Raw genomic sequence first — 22,288 nt, forward strand, 5'->3', positions numbered from 1 at the left:
TGGACCTTAGGGGCAGAAGCATGATTGTTGTTGTAATTGCCTCCACCACCGGCGTTGTTGCCGCCATGTCCGCCGCCGCGACCTCCAGGTTTGGAGTAGCCGCCGCGCCCGCCGCGGTCACCACCATTGTCGCCTTGTCTGCGATCGCGATCACCACCGCCGCCGCCGTTTCTACGGCCTCGAGTAGCGGCGTTGGCAGAGGACTGGGAACCTCCGCCGCGAAGATTGAGCCTCGTTTCGAAGCTTAGGCTATGAAAACAGCTAGGCCACGGTCACCGACTCCACCCGGGAACACATGGCGGACACCACCGGGTCGAAGTCTTCATCTAGCCCGGCCAGGATGTGAGAGACGATGTCATCATCATCCACCTTCTTCCCTGAGGCGATCAGTTCGTCGCAGAGGGACTTGATCTTCCCCACGTAGTCGGTGATGGAGGAGTTGCCCTTCTGCAAGTTGGCGAGGGCGATCCGGATGTTGGTGGTCTGGGAACGGGTGTGAGATGCAAGCATCCCTTCCACCGTGTTCTAGAGCTCGGCAAAGGTGTGACACGAGGCGACCTGGATGGCTATCTCACGAGGAAGGGTCGTCAGGAGATAGGAGAAGACTTGTTGATCTTGAGCATACCAGATTTGGAACTCAGGGTTCGGCGCCTTTGCCGTCATCTTGCCATCAGACGAGGTCACATCGATCTGCATGGGAGGTGGTGGCTGCTCGACGTCGAGGTACTTGGCCATCTGTGCTCCCCGGATGGCCGAGAGCACCGTCGCCCGCCATAGAGCTTGGTTGCCCTTCGTGACCTTCTCGGTGGCGGCGTGCACGAATGGCGAGGATGGGAAGGAGCTTGAAGACGCTTCCATGGATGCGCTCGAGGATGGCTCTGGTTACCATGTAAAAGCTAAGATGTGGAAGCGTATGCATACCGCAGGGACACGTGCGTGTTAAATAGGCAAACAAGTTACATGATGCTGCTAGGTTGTTGTAGACTTGATCCATACTCCAAGGCTATACAAGAGAGGATCTATCTACTTTAACAACTTGCCTAGATATAACACAATACGCACGCATTATACACTGACCACATACGTGTCACGTTACAACCTAAACAAGCCTATCATTTAACATGCCAAGTCATGTACGTACAAATATTGGCTGCTTGAGCTGTGAGTATGAAAATACCCGTGAAACTTCCAACAGTGATCCCTTATTTTAATTCGCCAATTGACTCGATTGGTTTTTCGAGCTGTCAGAACGTGCTAGATAACTGCGAATATGGAAAACGATAATCTATTATCTGTTATATCTAAATAGCTCGCCCCCACTACTAAGAATTCTCTTGCTTATCCTTGAACCACATCACCTAAATTAGTTTAGCCGTTGGATATACTCGATTGGACTACATTAGCCATTGGATCTACCCATTAAGAGCCACCAACGCATGCAGTGCATATAGTAGATGATGCCTAAAGAGTGTTTTAATCGAATAAAAACTGATGCATGCATGCGGCTCATACTCCAGTACTAGCACTATGCATATTTTGTTTTGTTTTCATCCAATTCTGCACTTATACATAGAGATGTAAATTTATTTATTTATTTTAAAAGTATTGATAAAAAATTATCTTTCTAGGAGAAATTGTAAAGCCATTAGCTTGGTTTATTAGTTCATACCACATTTTTATTTCATACAAACTCCCGCAGCAGCGCGCGGGGCAGTCTTCTAGTAATCTCTAAAGAGTGTCATATAAATTATACATTATAGCATTTTCTGGCTAACCACATTCAGTACTCTAGTCTAAAAGAAAAATTACTTGGCACGATTTTGGAGTTTTTGGAAAAATAGCATCCCAGGAGGAGTGGAGATGGAATCCAGAGGAGCTACCTTCGCTCCAAGTCAGCATTCATGTAATTTCTTTTTCTTGGGTAAATTCTTCAGGCAAGAATGGTATTACTGATTTTTCCTTTCCTAATTATCTTTGTGGATTGTAAAACTGATCTTCTAAAGTTGTTGCAGAGGTCAGGAGCTGGGATATTTTTGCTGCCAGTATCATCTTTAGTCGGTGATTATGAACAATCGATTCTGAATGAGTCAAGACAGAACTCTTTCAATCAAATACTTGAAGGGACAAACGAAAGAATGAAGGTATAATTTTGGGGGACCTATGTCCGTTTCCCACTCAAAGAATCCTGTTCAACTATTAGTGCCTAACGAATTCTGTAGATCGACAGGTCCATCCTACGGCAAAACCTTGTGCTTGCTTAATCAGTTCCCGGCCTCGTTGGTGCCGCCGCTTGGGGCGGACGGAGGTGCCGGGCCCCTCGGCAGCATGGTGGGCAAAAGTGGCGGGTACCTGTCAACGATCGCCTGGTCCCTCAGCTCGCTACCGCTGGACACGTCGCCGGCCGGCCGGAGCGGGCGCCAGGCGGAGGCTTCTCTGAGGCTGACGACCAGGAGAGCCAGCACGAGGCACGTGGCTACGCTGCTGCTTCGGGGGCTGGAAGAAGAAGAAGAAGCCATTGTTTCGCGAGCGACGAGGAGGAGAGGGCCGGTGCAGGGACTGGCTGTGAGCTGAGACCTGAGCGATGAGAGATCTTTCTTGGAGAAGAAAAGGAGATGGTCTTTTTGTGTCCATCTGTGATGGGAGTTTGCGGTGAGTGTTGGGTGGAAGGGGTCAAACGGGGAGGCTGAGTGAGGTGGAAGGGAAGGAGTGGCTACGAATGTTCTCATCACTCCTTTTGTGTTGACTTGGTTAGAGATTTCCCCTAAAAAAAAACATGGTTAGAGAAGAGAGGCGCCAACATGGAAAAGATGGGTTGTTCTTGTTCCACAGTGGGATCCATATAATCTTGTACAAGCAGCTGTTCTATTTTTGTAATTTGTTTTTGAGAAATTTCTATTTTTTTTTAATGAAAGCAACTCATCCGATCCATTTGTTAGATGAGCTTTGGTTAAGTCATACCAAACTCGTTTGTCTCGTGCATACTGCCTCCGTCCGCATAAGAGTAACTAACTAGGCCTAGGCGTTATTTTTGAATAGTTTGAATTGCTTACCACATGAAAAGTAAAAAACTAGGCCTAGGCGTTCAGGAGGAGATCAATCTAGTTTAGACTCGAGTCTAATTAATAGGCCAGTACTAGGTGCGGGCGCGCCAGCCCAAACACTCCGCCGGTCGCCTCCAGGCCGTTGAATCCGACCTGCACAGTACCACCACGACTGTTGGATCTCCTCCCCACACGATCACGTCAAAAACGGTTCGCGTTGAACTCGGTCGTCCCCTCCCTTGCTCCACTCCCCGCATCTCCTCCCCACCCGACCCACTCCCTACGTGCATGTCCCACACACCCCCGCACCTCCTCACCTCCACCCCTACCACCGGCTCGGCCCTCGCTGTCGTCGCCCGACGCTTTCGTCGTTTGCGACAATCAGCCACTGCCGTCCTAGCACGCCAATACAACACCGCCATGCTGTCAGCCACACTCCCAGCGTCACCGCTTGCACCATCGTCGGCATGCCGTATCGGTTGAAGCTTTTTTCCATGTCAGTTGAAGCTTTTTTCCCGATGGTTGAAGCTATTTCCAGGGTTTGAAGATTTTTTCCATGGCCATTGAAGCTTTTTCACACACTGGTTCAAGCTTTTTTCCGTGCTACTCAAAGATTTTATTTCGCAGTTGCCCATTGAAGCTTTTCTCCATGGTTGAAGCTTTCTCCTTCACCTGTTGAAGCTTTTTCCGCGGTTGAAGCTATTTTCATGCTAAGCTAGTTGATGATTTTTCCACGGTTGAAGCTTTTTTCATGCAGGTTGAAGCTTTTTTCCATGTCGGTTGAAGCTTTCACCACATCCCTGCTGCCAGTCGCAGCATGCCTCGCTGCTGCTTCCAGCACTGTGTGCCATCAGTTCCAGCTTTTGCTGTTTTCGATTGCAGCATGGCCTGGCGTCGAAGGTAGTAGCCATGCCAACTACGATGGGAAGATGGGTGTGGTTGACGACGAATCGGAAGAGATAAGGAGGAGTGGGCCTGCGCGAGGGGAGAAGTGATCAGTTGGATCAGATTTGATCCCACGTCCCGCGGGACCGACGCAAAGTTTGGCCGGCGCGCCGGATTCAAACGTTTACCTAATTAATTGTACTCCTACACATGGACCATAGTAGGCAGCGGTAGACCGTAGACGCTTCGAGTGTGGGTCCACATGTGAGTAGAAACAAGCAAACAACATGACTGCCGCCTGCCGGTGGAATACGAGAAATTGCCAGAAAGCTAAATGTGGAAACGGACGGTACGGTCAACCGAAGGGAAGGGAGGGTCGGCCGGTGGTGGCCAAATCTCGTGTTTTGACCCTTTTCGTAAACTTTAGATGGATTTGACCCTTGTCTCAAAAAATTTAAGATCTGACCCTTTTTTCTACCGCCAGTGATTCTAGCGGTAAGGTTTAACTACCTAACACCAGAATCTCTTGCGGTAGGGTTTGACTGCACCGTGAAGTCCGCCTAACGTGAAAAATACTCTACCGCCCTGGCGGCAGGGTCTCAAACAACTGTGTTGCACTGCAAAAGCCTGCGTTATCCCGTGCTGCTCATCTAAGCAGATAGTGGGTTGCTTAAAAAATACTAAAAATAGCGGTGCATGTGGGCTGTTGTGTGCATGCACGAGAGGGATGGATGGATGGATATGATGCATGCATGGAGCGATCTGAATGCATCAGCACCGTGTGCATGCATGGGATGGATTGATGGGATTCGGCTTGCCCTGCTCCCTTCCAATGCTTTCATCCGTGCTTCCACTTTATCCTACGATTATTTTTTTTTTTCTAATCTAATCTTCTCCTTCCTGATTTTAAAAGGGTCGGACCGGACCTTATTTTGTTCCAATCAAATCAAGCCACGTACGCGAGAGCATGAATGGGCACACGAGCAGGGAGCAGGCAAGTCTCGTGTGGATTGATGGGGGAGCAAATGGGCATGCATGAGATGAATTGATGAATGTGCTGCATGCATGAGATGGTTGGATGTGCTGCATGCATGGGCGCCATGAGGACGATTCACACACATAGAAGCAGCCTACCGCCATATTCATTGACGGTAGGGTTGCACAACCTACGGCAAGGGCCTTCGGTGGTAGGGTATTTTTCATGTCAAACGGAGGTGACGGCATAGTCAAGTCCTACCATCAGGGATCCCGGCGGTAGGCAGTTATATATACCTTACCGTCGTCAACCTCGTCGATAGAAAAAGGGTCAGATCCCGAATTTTTTTGAGACGAGAGTTAGATCCGGCTAAAGTTTATGGAGAAGGTCAAAACACGAAATTTGGCCGCCGGTGCTATGGCCGTGTAGTGGCGACCGCGAATTGAGTGTGTGCCAAGGGTCGTTGGACGCGTTCCTTCCATTCCTCCCTTCCTCCGAGTCCCGTCCTAAGGACGGAGCAGGTGGAAAACGCGGCTCAGCTTGGCTCCCGTACGTTGGCTAGGAGGCTAGCCAACGTGGTGTCTCACCGTGCAACCATCAAACGCACCGCCACCGCGTACGTTGGCTAGGCTGCCAAGTGAGCACGGGAAATTTCTCCTTGTAGACTCGGTCTCCGCAACCGCAAGGGGTTGTGGTGTTTTTTCTTTCGAAAAAGGTAGGTTTAATCTTACAGGCATATATAAACATCTTAGAGCATCTCCAACAGATACGCGCTGGCGGTGCCCTAAAAAAGTTCTACACCGCTTAGATAGTGTTTTTGCGCGCGGGAGGTTTGCCAGACGCACAAAAACACGGTGCCCAACCCGTCGGCTCCACATGCAGCAGCCCGCGCGCACAAGTCGGCGCCCCAAAATTACAGCCCCGCGCAAAATTTACATCTTCGTTTTGTGCATGCTCTATTTAGCTACTGTTGGAGCCCTGTTTTTGGTCGCGCGCGCTATATAGGCATCTTTTTTAGCGGGCGGCTTATATAGCGCGTCTGTTGAAGATGCTCTTAGGATAACTCTAACAGATCCCCTAAAAATAGTGGAGTATCCGGTGAAGTAAAATCTTAGTAAAGTATATATATTCCACTAACATAAGTTTCGGCCGGACCTAGCCGATCCGTATATTTAATGGAGTTTTTTTTCTAAATTTTGCAATTCTAGTATAAGTTGCAACTACAGATTAGCACACATATATAAACTAAACATAAATGTGAATGTTCAAGCAAATCATCAATATAGTTTACAAACCAAATTCAAAGTTTACAGTCCAAATTATTCAAATTTAAACACGCCGAATGATTCAAATGTAACAAAGTAGCATGTGATAGAACAACTAGGACTCACTAAGAAGCTACCAATGATGCTTAACTAGATCTTGTTGGAGCTGAGAATGAACTTGACGGTTCTCAATCTTGGGATGCTCCTCAAAGAATGCCAAGATTCTGTTCTTAGCATAATCTGGCTTAGCCGGAGTCCCGTTGGTGATGTACTGAAACTTCTTAGGCATAACTCTCCCATCCCCAATGATGATGTTATCCAATATGATTCAACAAGTCATGATCTGCCCTAGAACCTTGGAGTTCCAGTACTCGCCAGGGTCACGAACAATTGCAAAGCGCTTCTGAAGCACACGAAGGCTACATCTTTCCTAGCAGCTTCTTGACATTGGGAAAAGTGAATGTTTTTGTTACCTTTTGGACGCGGAATTGTTTTGACCAAGGTGACCCATGGTGGATAGATGCCATCCGCAAAGTAGTAACCCATCGACTAGTTGTGCTCGTTGACCGAGTAGTCAGAAGTAGGAGCTTCACCTTTAATAAGCCTAAAAAACAGAGGTGATACCGACAACACATTCAAGTCATTGTGAGAGCCAAACAACCAAAGAATGAATGTCATATCCAAATATCCTTTGATGCAACTGCCACAAGAATGATCGTTGGATCGATGCAGTGGCCTTTGTGTACTGACCCTTCTGCCCTGCAGGACAACTCTTCCATGTCCAGTGCATACAGTCAAGTGATCCAAGCATCTCTAGCCATCCTCTTGCTTCACTCCCAGTCATCATCCTCTGAGTGTCTTCCTCGGTTGGTGCTCTCAAGTACTCTGGGCCAAATACAGCGATCACTACTTTAGTGAATCTTCGAACAGACTCCAAGATTGTGTCTTCACCAATGCGGACATAGTCATCGATTGCATTGGCCGAACACCCATATGCTAAGACTCGAACATACGCAATGCATTTCATCAAAGGGCTTGCTCTTATCTCTCCACATGCATTCCTCGAAAGCTTGAACCAATCATCGTATTTCTCAAGGGCTTTTGCAATGGTGAGAAAAAAGTCTTGTGTGCATCCGAAAGCACCGACGAAAGTACTTATCCAGATAGGTTGGCTTTGTGGCAAAGTAGTCTCTCATGATCTTCGCATGACCCTTCGCTCTATCACTGTTGACATGAATGCGGCCAAACTATAATCCTCTCCTCCGGTGCCGAACAACATCACCATGCCTAAAATAGTGTCAAAGTCATCGTCGTCTTCTCCCTCTTCGGATGACGACAAGTCCTCCAAGGCCATCTCCCTCAACCTTTTCATCTAGAATTCAAGCGGCTTGGTTCAATCAAAATGCCTCGGTTCACAAAGAAACGATAGAAAAACTCACCTAGACAATTCGTCGAACACTTGCGGTGCAGTGGTGGTGCACCGGCCAACCGGTGTTGTTCTGACCAAACAGGCTGGCGACGACGGAGGGAACGACCTACAGCGGTGTGCAATCAATGTGAGATGCGGCGGCTGGTAGAAAAAGAAGAAGAAAAGAAGCAATCTGACGAATCAACAACAATGGCAATGGCGGTGGCGGTTCACCTAGTTCCGGCGACGGGGACGGGGGCCTCAAGGGCTGGACGTCGGGCGGAAAGGTGGGGGAGGTAAGGGGAGGCAACGAGGCAGTGGCGAGGCCGACGAGGGGTCACCGAGGGTCGCGCCGGCGAAAGTGCAGGCTCGGGGGGCGATGCGAGGGAGCGGCTCGGCTTTTATTCAGCTGCCAATCGGCAGCGTAAATTTAGGGAGAGAATTGGGGAGTGGAGTAAAATTTTACTCCCTTACGGCGGATAAGGGATTGGCTAGGTCCTGGTTAGAGGAGTAAAACAGAATTTTCCTCCTCTGATCGATTATAAGGGATCGGTTAGAGTTTCCCTTACATGGCCTGATGCTACCTCGATCGGATCGATTAATCCTATAGAGAATCCGGCTCCTATGAAACGGTTGGGAGCACATGTAATGGGTTTTATTATACATACACCTTCTCTGACAAGTCGTTGTATGTGGGCGTGTTGAGGACTCTTAGCTGGAATAATTGCTATTCATGGACAATTATCTTTGCACGCCTAGCTAGTAGCTATGAAAGCTACGCCTTGTGTAGCACATTCTGCTATGTCGACTGCAAGGGTGCTGAACTTTCATGCCATTGCATCGATGGGTTTGATCTAGCTAGACTTATGTTTTCTAGCGAATGTAGAGGAACAACGGTGCTGAAATGTTCGCGCTTGGTTGAAAGTGGCAAGCAAAGTCATTTTGTGACCTTACCTAGAATGAAGGTTCCAAACAATTTTTGACATATACTAAATAGAAGCTTTGAAGAGTGCATGGCTGAGTGCAGCAACAATTGCTCTATTATGGCCTATGCTTACAGCAACTCCGGTATTAATAGCGTTATGCCAGACCAATCAAGGTGCTTGATTTGGGGGGGGGGGGGGGGGCTTCTGGACAGTGGGAAGTATAACCAACGATGGTGAGAATCTATACCTCCGACTTGCCGACTCTCCTAGTATGCACAACCACCTTCTAGCTTATTTTATCACCACACTAGATGTGTCATGCGGTTGTATTTAGTAGAGTTTTTCACTTAAATAGTTTAGGTATCAAATCAAGACCAACATTTAAACATGGTGTATCTACTAAATATATAGACTTAAAAGTGCGATAGTAATCACCAATACTCTTCAATCTGCAACCAATTATTTTGGTGCTTACAAAACTCTAAATTATATACTGTAATTTTTCTCTATGAGCATAATGTTGCATAAATCTCAATTTACCATAAGCCTAGCAGTTAGTTTGAAGGGGTTACTGGTACCATGGTATTCGGCCCATGGATTAGTCTTGCTACTTTGTGCGAGTAACTAAAAACTATTACAAGTAAGGCTTGATGCAGGAAATTGTGTTTGTTTAAGAAATTAGATGTACTAAACTTTTATTGGATTCATTTTGTAGTTCAAAATAATAGCAGATTGGCAAGGATTGTGCTTCCGACCATAGCATCCATATTAATGCTCACATGCATACTCCTTGTGAAGATATGCAAATGTTGAGGTTGAATAAATAATGTCACTAGTTTTAAATTCATCTTCGTTGTTTGAGTGTTAATAACAAAGTATTTACCTATAGCAAGCAACCGACGAAAGAAGAAAATCCAGAAGACACTAATGGTTGGTTGTCTTGGCTCCACCAATTAATTTGGAGGTGAGAATCAGAATTTCCCATCTGTTAGCTTTGAAGATATTGTCACCACAACGGGTAACTTCTTTGACTGGAAACGAATTGGAAGGACAAGTTTTGGCAAAATTTACAAGGTAAAAAAAAATCACATTCAAAGCTATAGTAGTGCATGCTCTCATCGATATTACTATTTGGTATCGGGGCTCATCTACACCTGGTGAACAGTAAAATAAAAACAAATAGCACAAAAAAGATTTTTTGTGGTGCAAGATGATCAAATGTTTGATGTTCATGCATGTTTTTGGGTGTTTGGACATTCGAGGAGCTCGTAGCAAAAAAGATAAAAGCAAGTGTGAACAGTGTTCTTTCGAAAAGTTTTTCATACACCCAATTTTTTTTCTTTTTTACCACAAGCTCCTTGAAAGTCCAAACTTCACCAAATTTTGCACAGGGCATCATGCACATGAGCATCTTGCGCCACAAAAAAAATTGATTTTTTTGAATTGTTATGCTATTTAAAACTAATTTACTGTTCACACCAGGCTCAACTGAGCCCGCGTGCAGAATCACTAGTAGAAAAACGACCTAATGTGCAGCTCATTAATCCCGGTTTGTAAATGAACCGGCACTAATGTGACCATTAGTCCCGGTTCAGACGGCTATGCATTAGTCCCGGTTCATTTGTGACCTATAGTCCCGGTCTGTGTCACAAACCGGGACTAAAGGGGTGATGGCAGGCGGCACTAAAGGGCCAACCTATAGTCCCGGTATGTATCACAAACCGGGACTAAAGGGGTCTAACCTTTATTCCCGGTTGGAGACACAAACCGGAACTAAAGGGCAATTTTCAAAAATGAAAGAAAATGATAAAAAACTTCAAAAATTAAAATCCTTCGAGGTGTAGTTATGTTACTACATCTAGTAGTTACGGATATTTAAAAACATAAATTTCGACATGTTTTGCAAAAAAGTGTTATGACAAAGTAAAAAGACCATATCTTTTGCATACGATGTCAAAAAAACGCATAATATATCAAAATGTTCAGCATGAAAATCCGCATCCGAATTCGACGGCCGTAGTCCGTTTTGCAAAATTTTAGAATCCTTAGATTCTTAAAGGAAAAAAAGTTATGCTCAAATTTCAGTTTTTCTGAATTTTGGTCAAATCTGATCAAACTGTGCTCAAACTACTTATTCAACAATATTAGTGTTACTAAATAATTATTTTAATATTTTTGAATTTTAGTCAAACTTTGGTCAAACTATGGTCAAATCTAGTAAAACTATCGTCAAACTATGGTCGAACTATGGTCAAACTACTTATTCAAGAAATATTAGTGTTACTAAATAATTATTATTATTAGAATAATAGTTTCAAACTCAAACGGTGAAGCGGTTGACTTCATGCTCAAGCTAAACTCCTGAGGGTTAATAGGATTGACAGCTTACTATTGTCAGGTAAACAACAAGTGCGGATTTGGAAACTAAGAGGAATAGAACATGGAAGTTAAGCGTGACCACGCTGGAGTAGTGAGAGGGTGGGTGACCAGCCGGGAAGTTAGATGATTTAAAATGACACTACTAGGAAAATGCTTATACACAGAAGCTTAGTAGTAGCGCTTTTTGAGAAACACCGTTGCTACTAATTTTCAGTAGCGCTCGCACAAGGTAAGCGCTCCTACTATGCACTTACCAGTAGCGTTGTGTTCGTAGAACACAGTACTACTACAATTGCCAGACTATTGCCGGCAGGCCAGACATAGTAGTAGCGCTTGTTTGTAGGAAGCGCTACTGCTATTGAACGTAGCAGTAGCTCTTTCGGCATACAAATGCATACAAACCCCACTCTCCCCCTCACAACCTCTCACTCGCGCGCCTCTGCTGCGCTCTGTCCCCCGCGCCGGTCTTCTCCCGCCGACCGCCCTTGCCCGCGCCGACTCTCCTCCTCCGCCGGCCACCCTCCCTCGCGCCGGCCCTCCTCCCCCGTCGGCCGCCCCTCAGGCCTGCCGTCCTCCACCGAGAGGTACTCCTCCTCCCTCCTCCCTCCTCCTCCCTCTAGGTTAATTAACTTAGGTGAATTTAGTTCATTAGGTTAACTAAGTGAACTAGCTAGGTTAATATTGTTTACTAACTTTGCATAAACCATTTTTGGACAGGTCAATTTGTTTTAGTGAACGTTCTCACTAGCTAGGATGCTATGTAGTTTTTTTTTTGAGGACTAGAGTAAACAAGCTTACTCCAGTAGGGGGTTACATTCAGAGAACATCAAGTTACGCAACCCATTAGGGACATCAGCAATCAGAAAAAAGTCCCCAGATCTTCTAGCTTCTGCTGCCAGCTCATGTGCAAGGGAGTTCCGCTGACGATCAACATGAGTGATCTGCTTGCTCTGAAAACCTCCAAGCAGCGATCTGATGTCCATAATCAATCCATAACTTGCTGACCTGACTTGGCCGTTTCCTTGGAGATCATCCGCTAGAGATTTGCAGTCAGTCTCTATCAGAATGTTCCCATTATAGCGAGGTGCCAATGCTTGCAAACCCATCAAGATCGCCTTCCCCTCCACCTACAGAGCGTCATTAGCTTCGCCCAACTCTCTTCCAACCGACAGGTAGACATGTCCTTTGTGATCTCGAGCGACGGCGCCTCCCCAACACTGATTGGTGTTTGGGAGAAAAGAGGCATCGGTGTTCAGTTTTGCTATGCCTCTCGGTGGTGTAGTCCACTGATATCTTTGAGTTGTATGGGTACTTGGGCATGATTTTGTCTGAAACCCAGAGTCCTTTCCGGCCAGCACCTGTCCGGCTACACCCACGTTCTTCCATTCGTCATGCATCTTCGACAGATAGGCGGCGGATACTAAAACCGGCTCCTTTCCATCCCCATGTATGCAATTTTCACGGAGGTGCCAGCATCTCCATAGCAGCAACAAGATTTTTACGCGAACATCTTTTGGAACGGAGCTCAGTAGGATCTGTAGCCAATCTTCGCCAGTATTCTGGAAATGCTTTTCCGATGGGATATCCCACTCCTCCCTCATTTTGTGCCTGAGTGCCCTACTCTTGGTGCATCCCACCACTGCGTGGTGTTCATCCTCATCCCCACAGCCGCATATATCGCACGTCACATCGAACGTGATCGTACGCCTGAACTTGTTCCTTTTCGTGGCCAAAGTGTTGGTTGCAACCCTCCAACCGAAGATTCTCACCTTCGGGGGAACCTCAACTTTCCAAATCAAATCTCATATGCTACGGTCCTCCGAATTGTTTGTCGAGCTCGAGGCCTCCAAAGCCGCGTTATTCTTTGCCGCCGCCGCCAACTTATAAGCGCTCCTCACTGTGAATATCCCATTCTTCTCAGGGTGCCAGGCAATGCAGTCCCTCACATCCGATCTAGGGATTGGGATTCTACATATATCATCAGCATCGAAAGGGTAGAAAATTTGTTTGATAAGTGGAACATTCCATTCCTTCATATCTGGGAGCATGAGTTGGTTCACCCACCGAAGACGTGATCTTCTTATGAATGCCGCGGTCATCAGACCCTCTTTCCTTGGTAACCACTGGTCCCGTTGGATCTGAATATCTCTTCCATTGCCCACTCTCCAGATGACGCCCTTTTTCAGCAACTCCAGCCCTGCTTCAATACCTCTCCACACAGGCGACGCATCCGACGCAAAGACGGTGTTCAACAGGTTGCCGTTTGGGTAATATTTAGACTTGAGCACCCGGGCACATAGACTCTCCGGGTTCTGAATCAGCCTCCACCCTTGTTTGGCAAGAAGGGCTAAATTGAACAGGTGCATGTCTATAAAACCAATACCACCCGCTCTCTTTGGCCTCGTCATACGCTCCCATGACATCCAGTGAACTTTGCGGCGGCCCGTTTCATCCCCCCACCAGAAATCCCGGATCATCTTCTCGTACTTCTCACAGAAACCCATCGAGAGGAGAAACACTCCCGTAGTGTAGCATGGCAGTGCTTGTACAATTGACTTCACTTGGACATCTTTGGCCGCATATGACATGGTTTTCTCCGACCAATCTGTACACCTCTTCTTGAGCCTGTCCATGATGGGCTGGAAGCACTCGTCCTTCATTCTACCCTCCGGTGTCGGAAGACCTAGGTACTTCCCTTCAAAAGCCGTGGATACCACCCCCAGAATTGCTTTTATGTCCTCTCTTGTACTCAAGGGGCACACCTCGCTGAAAAGAATCGAACACTTACTCTCGCTGAGCAACTGTCCGGTGGCCCTCTGGAAGGATGAGAGGATTCTTTTCACGGTAAGGGCTTGCTCGGGCGTCGCTTTAAAAAAGAGTAAGCTGTCGTCTGCAAAGAGCAGGTTAGAGATCCCGGGGCTGCTTCTTGCTATTTTAAGCGGTGACAAATTACCTTGTGAGATTTCCAGATTGATGAGCTTAACCAACCCATCCGCGATAAACAGGAAGAGATAAGGGCTAAGTGGATCTCCCTGATGCAAACCTCGAGATGTGACAAACGGTTCAAGCAACTCTCCATTGCAACGCACCGAGTATCTGACCGACCTAACGCATTGCATTAGCCAACCTGCCCACTTTTGACTGAATCCCGTTTTCGGTATCACGCCTTCTAGGAACTCCCAATCCACCCTATCATAGGCCTTAGCTAGGTCAAGCTTGTACGCGCAATGAGTGTTCTGCGGATGCTTGCTGTGTTGGATCTTGTGAAAACACTCAAAGGCAATGGCAGCATTGTCCGTGATCAATCTTCCCGGGACGAAAGCACTTTGTGTCTCAGAGATGATTCCATCTAAATGAGGCCGCAATCGATTAACCAGGCACTTGGAGATTACTTTGTAGAGGACGTTGCACATGCTGATTGGCCGGTAGTCTTTGAGGGTCTGAGGGTCCTTGCTTTTCGGGATTAAAACTATTACCGTATCATTCAGGCCATCCGGGAGAACTCCAGTGTCAAAGAAACCCAGAACCCCTTTCACAATGTCGTCCCTCAACACCTCCCAATTTCTCTGAAAGAAGCGAGCTGGGAATCCATCAGCACCCGGGGCTTTGAGCGGGCCAATTTGGAACAAAGCATCACTAACCTCCTTCGCAGAAAACGGTTTAGTAAGTTCCGTGTTAACATCATCCGTGATTTTCTTCTCAATATGGTCCAAGATTTCATGTGGGAAAACCTCATCTTCTTTTTCATACAATGCTCGGAAAAAACCTCTTGCCATCTCCTTGATCTCTTTCTCGCCTTCCTTCCACACCCCAGAGCTGTCTTTCAGTTTGGTTATGTCGTTTTTCTTGTTCCTCTAGGTGGCTTTCCTCTGGAACCACTTGGTATTCCGGTCTCCTTCCCTCAAGTAAGTGGCTCTAGATCTCTGTCTCCACATGAGTTCTTCCCGAAGCAGTAACTCATCCAGCTCAGCCGAGCATTTCTTGATGGAGATCTATTGTTCTGCAGAGTACAGCGAGTTCCAAAGCATGCTAAGCTTATTTCTTATAAGTGCTGTCTGTTTTAGGACTGAACCAAAGTTTATTTGTTTTGTTTCAGAGAACGGCAAGGACCTTTTTAGTATATATCGTATTCCAAGAAGGATATTTCTAATTTTGATTGTAATATATTGTAATGGGTATGAATTTCAAATGATTATATATTTGGTACCACATACATTGAGAAACACATGCACTTAGATAAGAGATTATAGGGTTGGTGACCACATATGGTTGGTGACCACATTATGTGAGGCATGTTGATTCATGAGATGCGAGCATTCAAATTATTTGTATCAAGTAGGAAAAATGAATTGTGCAGTTCACATCAAATTTCCAAGAAAGTTACACGTTGAATTAGAAAAATAACTGTTGTGGCTGGTAGTTTGTCTAAATCCTTAATTAATATGTGTTGTCAGAGACATGCATTGTATGTGGACACATAGTCACATACTAATAAGTCGTAGGTAAGATGGCTCGAGTTACCTAACAGACTGTCGCCACCCATGGCTCAAGAAAAAATTATATAACCGGTACAAGTACAAGAATTTGGAAAGAGGGCTAAGACATGGTTGTGAGAATAAAGGTGGGTGGAAGGAGGGGGTGAATAGAAATAAGATACTGTCGTTCTAGTTCTGAATAAGAGCATATATTTAATCATTATGTTTTTTTGTTACTCCGTAGCATCACACGAGCATTCAACTAGTTGTTATAAAAGATAGAAATATGTACAAGAATATCATGAAAGCAAAAAAGCATATGCTGCCAGCTATCACCACACCACCGATTGAAAAAGTAAACTAATATGAAAACTGCTCGCTTCGGCCGATCAATGATAAATTCTCTGGACATGTTGAAACCTCTGAAATCAGAGGAAATCCACAACACTGGTTGGCGCCAAGCGAGACGACTTCCGTCTTGCTTTCAATCCCGCCTACTACCTAAATTTTCTTTTGAGGGGTTTCAATCCCACCTACCTACCCGATCGACCTGCCGCATCCAGTGACCTAACTTGTGTAACCCTTCGCTGGGCACGACCTGGCCTAGGAGAGCTGTGTACGAGGCCCAACTTCACCCAACAAGCTAGACTCGACAACGATGCATCAACAGCCAACGAGTGCTACTACATATATAGGTGTGCTCGCTAGCTACAACCACGCTTTGTAGCATCAGAAGCCTATAGAGGAACAGCAAGCTAGAGCTAGCTAGCTTCATTAGCTTTAGCTGTCTAACTGAGTAGAACTCTCTCACATGCTCCTCCACTATTCAAGCGCGCATGCCACAAACACACTTGGCATGTATCGGCCGGGAGTTCATACGTAGAGTAAGTTGCAAGAGAGTTGGACAGGTAGATTTGGATTAGCTACTTCATATATACCGTCGGCGCCGGCCGCGCGGAGATGGTTCAGATGGGGAGCACGAGCTGGCAGGAGTCAAAGGTGCTGTGGCACATCGCGCTCCCAGCAATCCTCACCACCGTGTTCCAGTTCTCCATCGGTTTCGTCACCATCGGCTTCGTTGGCCACATCGGGGAGGTCGAGCTTGGCGCCGTCACCGTCGCTATAAACGTCATCGAGGGCTTCGCCTATGGTGTCATGGTACGCACCGACGCACACGCAGGCAGGCACGCCAATTATATAACATGTTTATATATTGTTGAATTCATATTTGGTACGATGCCATGGCTTTGCCTACGGTGTCATGGTACGCACGAAGAACGTAGGCAGGCACGCCAATTAACATGCTTATATATTGTTGAACGTCATTTAGCGCGCATTCCTACTTGCTACTAGCCCGGTTCTGGTTTATTGGTCCCTTTACTTTTCTGCTAAACTTTGATAATAGATTTAACTAAAAAAATTAATGCATGTCACAAAAAATTATATTGCTGAATTCATATTTGGACATTGTTTTCAATGATATTATTTTTTATCACATGCATTAACATTTTGTTAGTTAAATCTAGGGTCAAAATTTAGCACAAAATACGAAGGGGACAAATAATAAATCAGGACGAAGGTAGTACCTACTAACTCTGTTTTAAAATAATTTTGTCGCAACAAGTCAAACTTGTTTATGTCATGCCAAGTCTATAGAATTTTTTTATTCACATCTAGAATATAAATTAATATCAAGAAATTATTTATGAAATAGTTTTTGTAGTATGCGTATTTGGTATTGTAGATCGTTAAATGTTGAGGATATCAGTTATCGCTGCGTCTCGGTTGGCTGGGGATTAGAGATTAATCGAAAATCGGACGCTTTATCGATTTTATCGGTTGACTATTAATGGCCAATTTTTTTGTTACAAATCTCAGGTTTCCCACACTACAATATGATACGTTCAACAGAAATAAATATTGGACAGAAGTGTTATCTTGATTCCTTGCCTTTGAATCGTTGTACATGACAAATAAAACAGGACAACCATACATATTACATAACAAGCTCCACAAAATATAAATAAACATAGTTCTTGCACACATAGTGCTAGAAATAGTCCCGATTTATCGGTATATTCCTGATAAATTGCTTGTCAGAGCAATAATCAGTCCAAATGATAAATGATGACGATATGTGAAAATTGCTTTTGGAGCTCGGCCTCCATGGAGGCCAGTTTTTGAAAAGTTCAAAATTCCATAAATTTCATATTTTTACATTTCAAAAAATTCTAAAAATAATACAGACATAGATGTAGGAATAACACATATGTCTGTAAATTTTTAGGACGAAATAGATTGAAATGAGGGCTGTGCAAAAAGACAAATCTATGACTTCTCAACACATGAAATGATTTTACACACATACACATCACATCCTTATATACTTGTACATTTTTTATCAGAAATTTATGAAACCAAAAAGTATGAATGTAAAATAAAAATAGAAAGGGCATCCATGGAGGCCAAGCTCCAAAATGTGGTTCTCAATTATATGGCATAATCTTATCGGTCACTCACCGATTAACGAAAAATCGGACGAGAAATCACTTAATCGACTGATTTTTTGAACAGTGGTGTATCATTTTTTTTTGTAGAGTCGGTCAAACTTAAAAAAGATTGACTTTGGACAAACCTATAACTTCAATTTTAAACTTGCTGCATCCTACCATTTGGTGTTGTTACACTCACGTCTTACCTACTATCATGTGGTAGTATATATACTATTTTATCATTTTAAATAAGTACATATACTATTATCAAATACTTGTTTTAAATAGCCTACATGTTTGTTGGTTACCCATGAGCAGGGAGTGCGTGAGGGTTGTATGTTAGGCTAGTCATAGTGGGAGTAACATAGATAGTAACATACATGCCACATAAACAAAGAAGATGATATGTCAAGTAATTAATAAGGAGAGAGGCAAATAGAGTAAGACTACCCACAGTTGGAGTAACATAGGTGGTAACATCACACATCTCTAGGCAAAACAGATGATGTGGCGAGTAATTAATGAGAAAAGAGAGGCATGTGGTAATATAGCTAGTTACTGTAACATCACACATACCAAGACAAGATGAGTCTACAGCCTAATAAATGAAGTGTTGCATGAAACCACACATATGTTACTCCCCACTATAGAGGTAGTAATATAGACTAGTAACATATGCATGTTACTAGTCTAAGTTACTACTCATTGTGACTAGTCTAACATAATATGTTACCATCACATAGCGCTTCTCAATGCAAAATGAGTCTACAAAATAATAAATGAAGATGTATATATTATCACACTTATGTCACTATCCACTATGAAGATAATAACATAGACTAGTAACATGTGCATGTTACTATTCTAAGTTACTCCCCACTATGACTAGCCTCAATATGAGGGGTTGGGGCCCTATGGGGTGGCAACAACATCATGAAAAGACGTGTAAATGAGTAGTTAATTGAGAAGACGCTCAATTGGAGGCTGATCCAATGGCGGTAGCCACCGAAGATGAAGATGTCGAATTGTCGATGATGGTGGACCGTTGGGGTGGCTGAGAGGGAGAAAGGGAGAATCAATACTATCGACAGAGATAAAGTGGAAATGAAATACATTAATCTTTACCGCACGCCTCCAACAGTAAAAGAGGAGTGACTAGAGTGGATTTTTGACACGAAAACTTGTGATGTGACCAGTGGCGGAGCTTAGTGGAGATCAACCTGGGCCATCGCCCCCCCCCCCCCTGCCCAGGAGATTTGTTCATATTATCATGAGTAAACTGCCCATAGATTCATAGAAATCTAGCCTAAACTTGATGTTGGTTGCCCCCCCCCCTCCCAGCCCATTTGCCCCTCCTAAGATGTGTCTCAAGCTCCGCCACTGGATGTGACGATAGTGCACCGTGTGGTGTGACGATATGTCAGTGTGTTCTGGGCTTCTGGCTAAAGCCCACCACGAGTCATGGACACGTTTGAGTTTCACTCTTTCCCGCGCATGCATATGTTTCAACTACAAACCATGCGCTAGCTGATGATGCTAGGGGTTGCATTTGCAGGTTGGCATGGGCAGCGCGCTGGAGACGCTATGCGGGCAAGCGGTGGGCGCGGGGCAGGTGGACATGCTTGGCGTCTACATCCAGCGCTCCTGGATCATCTGCGGCGCCACCGCGCTGGCACTCGCGCCGACCTATGTCTTCACGCCGCCCATCCTGCTGGCGCTCCACCAGCCCACCGCCATCTCCGTCGTTGCCGGGCGGTATACACAATTGGTCGTCCTGCAGTTGTTCGCCTACGCCGCCAATTTCCCGCTGCAGAAGTTCTTCCAGGCGCAGAGCAAGGTCTGGGCCATGACCTTCATCTCCGGCGCGGGGCTCGCCCTCCACATCGTGCTCAACTACGTCTTCGTCACGCGCCTTGGTCATGGCCTCTTCGGCGCCGCCATGATCGGGAATGTCACCTGGTGGATCATCATTGTTGCGCAGTTCGCCTACCTCGTCTCCGGCTGCTTCCCGGAGGCATGGAAGGGGTTCTCCATGCTCGCCTTCAATAACCTCGCCGCCTTCGTCAAGTTGTCCCTCGCCTCCGCCGTCATGCTCTGGTTGGTACATCTTTCAATTCTTAGCTTGCTATACGATTATAATTCAATCACCAAGCAGATTAATTTAAATTGTGTGTATGCACGATGTGTTCTTATCTAGCTTGGAGCTGTGGTACTACAGTGCAGTGCTCATCCTTGTGGGTCTCCTAAAGAATGCTCAACTCCAGGTTGACGTCATGTCCGTTTGGTAAGCAGTTTTTAACTGACGAACCTGCAACCTAACTATGCGCGCACAGACAATAGCGTTCGTCTGACGAAGATTAAACAGTAGTCCATGTCTGACTGTTTTTTTACATCAACGTGTCTAAATTTTTTTACAGCATCAATTACCAGCTCTGGACCCTTATGGTGGCAATAGGCTTCAATGCAGCAGTGAGGTATATAGATAACGCACGCAACAACACAAATAGTACTCCTCACAAGACTGCAACTGTATAAAAATAGACGTACAAAATTCATCCGTATTTTTGCTAATGTGAAAGTTCTCGAGATGCAGCGTTAGGGTGTCCAACGAGCTGGGCGCGAACAGGCCTAAGGCAGCTAAGTTCTCCATGATCATAGCGGTGTCCACGTCCGCCGCCATCGGGGCGGTCTTCCTGGCCGTGTTCCTCATCTGGAGGACCGAGCTGCCACGGTTCTTCAGCGACAACAACAGGGTGGGGGGGGGGGGGGGAGCTGCAAAGCTTGGCTACCTTCTTGCAGCATGCATCTTCCTCAACAGCATCCAGCCTGTGCTCTCAGGCACGTACCATTACCCCAATTGGTTACCAAATTAACCTAGTGATCCCAATGACAATTGGAACATGTCGCTTTGCAGGTGTGGCGATAGGAGCAGGGTGGCAGACGCTTGTGGCGTTCATAAACATTGTGTGCTACTACTTGTTTGGCATCCCACTGGGAGTCCTCTTTGGCTTCAAGCTAAAACTTGGTGCATTGGTAAGAGCAAAACCAAATCAACTTCAAATATTTATGGACACATATTTAATTATTAGAACGGACAATCTGATGCTAACCTGCTCTGAATATACAACGATGTATCTCTGCACTGCAGGGGATTTGGGTGGGCATGTCAATTGGCACGCTGCTGCAGACTGCTATACTGATCACAATTTGCTTCCGAGCCAAGTGGGAGAATCAGGTGTGCAGTACTACACTAATATCACTCCATCTCAATGTTTTCTTTTCTATAGATAATGACTCGGTCGTAGTTGAGCATATCTTTATTTTAAGAAATTTCGAGACTTTTTACGGTGCAGGCAATGTTGGCCGAAGAGAGGATAAGGAAGTGGGGAGGAAGCAGTGAAACATTGCCGGCAGCCACAACAACGGCGATAAACGATATCGTAGATCAATAATCAGATGGTTCCAGCATGCAGATTGGACAATGCTATTTATATGTACATGAAAAACACAGGTAGATAGATTATCTGTATTTTTTCCGCAAAAAAAAAAGATTATCTGTATTTGTACTGTTAAAGGGAGTCCGTCGTTGTTTCCGTTTCGTTGGCTTGCTCCTGAGTTAATTGCATATAAGTACCACAACTAGGGTTAGCGCAACGAATTGGTGTCGTTTTACGTTCTTCTCTTTTTTTGCAAATCAGTATCAAGTCTGGAGCAGGCCGCAACAAATCGAGCTAATTTGTGTTTAAACCGTATTTGATAGGGAAAGGCCAACGTGGCGAGTTTCTTTTGCAGAAAACTCCTTTGTTTTATATTTAATCACACAAAAGCCCCCGTTTGTAAAAAAAAGGCTTCTGTAAGATTTCTTTTTTTGATAAAAGGGGGATGCAGGTGTTTGCGTAGGTCTTTTTTTAGAACTAGGTGTTTGCGTAGGTGTGCTTAACTTAAGCTGGTCCTCGCATGGTGGTCTGGGCCCAATATATTGGGGCATACGCACTGGATATATTGGGGCTGAGAAATGTGAAATAAAAAGCGATATTGGGGGATCAAATGCACCGTCTAAAATGACATACAATTAATTTATACTTAAAATAAAATGTCCTTATCAACTAAATATGTGCCGTGCACGTGACCCGAACTAATGCAAGTAAAATGTAGAGTCAACTGTTTATTAAATATACACTTGTGTATTACATAAAAAATAATTTGAAATATTTTAAATGTGCGATAAAATGTACGTAGTCAACTGACTTAAAGTGGTAGACTCCCTTGATCAACTGTTTAAAAAAAATTAGATGTATGATAAAATATACAGAGTCAACTGATTTAAAGTAGTTTGACATGATAAAATGTACAGAGTCAGGCTCTGTTTGATAGCAAAGTACTAAAAAAACCAAAATATCAAAAACTACAGTAATTTAGCATGCATGTACAAAATACCATG

At 45.0% G+C, this 22,288-nt stretch overlaps 2 protein-coding genes across 2 annotated transcripts; one reads left to right on the top strand and one right to left on the bottom strand.

Annotated features, from left to right (window-relative positions):
• Positions 1 to 2,168: 2,168 nt before the first annotated feature.
• On the bottom strand, positions 2,169 to 2,516 carry LOC123042572 (uncharacterized). Its single transcript, XM_044465003.1, has one exon. It carries the CDS (start codon positions 2,514 to 2,516, stop codon positions 2,262 to 2,264), a length of 255 nt encoding a protein of 84 aa, XP_044320938.1. The 3' UTR covers positions 2,169 to 2,261.
• Positions 2,517 to 16,288: 13,772 nt separating this feature from the next.
• On the top strand, positions 16,289 to 21,445 carry LOC123042573 (protein DETOXIFICATION 31-like). The gene is made up of 8 exons (XM_044465004.1): positions 16,289 to 16,513; positions 19,403 to 19,944; positions 20,045 to 20,131; positions 20,265 to 20,321; positions 20,441 to 20,685; positions 20,762 to 20,880; positions 20,996 to 21,082; positions 21,201 to 21,445. The coding sequence occupies exons 1-8, from the start codon at positions 16,316 to 16,318 to the stop codon at positions 21,297 to 21,299; spliced, it is 1,434 nt and encodes a 477-aa protein (XP_044320939.1). The 5' UTR covers positions 16,289 to 16,315; the 3' UTR covers positions 21,300 to 21,445.
• The last annotated feature ends 843 nt before the right edge of the window (positions 21,446 to 22,288 follow it).

Source organism: Triticum aestivum, chromosome 2B, assembly GCF_018294505.1.
Source record: "Triticum aestivum cultivar Chinese Spring chromosome 2B, IWGSC CS RefSeq v2.1, whole genome shotgun sequence".
NCBI classification, from domain to species: Eukaryota; Viridiplantae; Streptophyta; class Magnoliopsida; order Poales; family Poaceae; genus Triticum; species Triticum aestivum.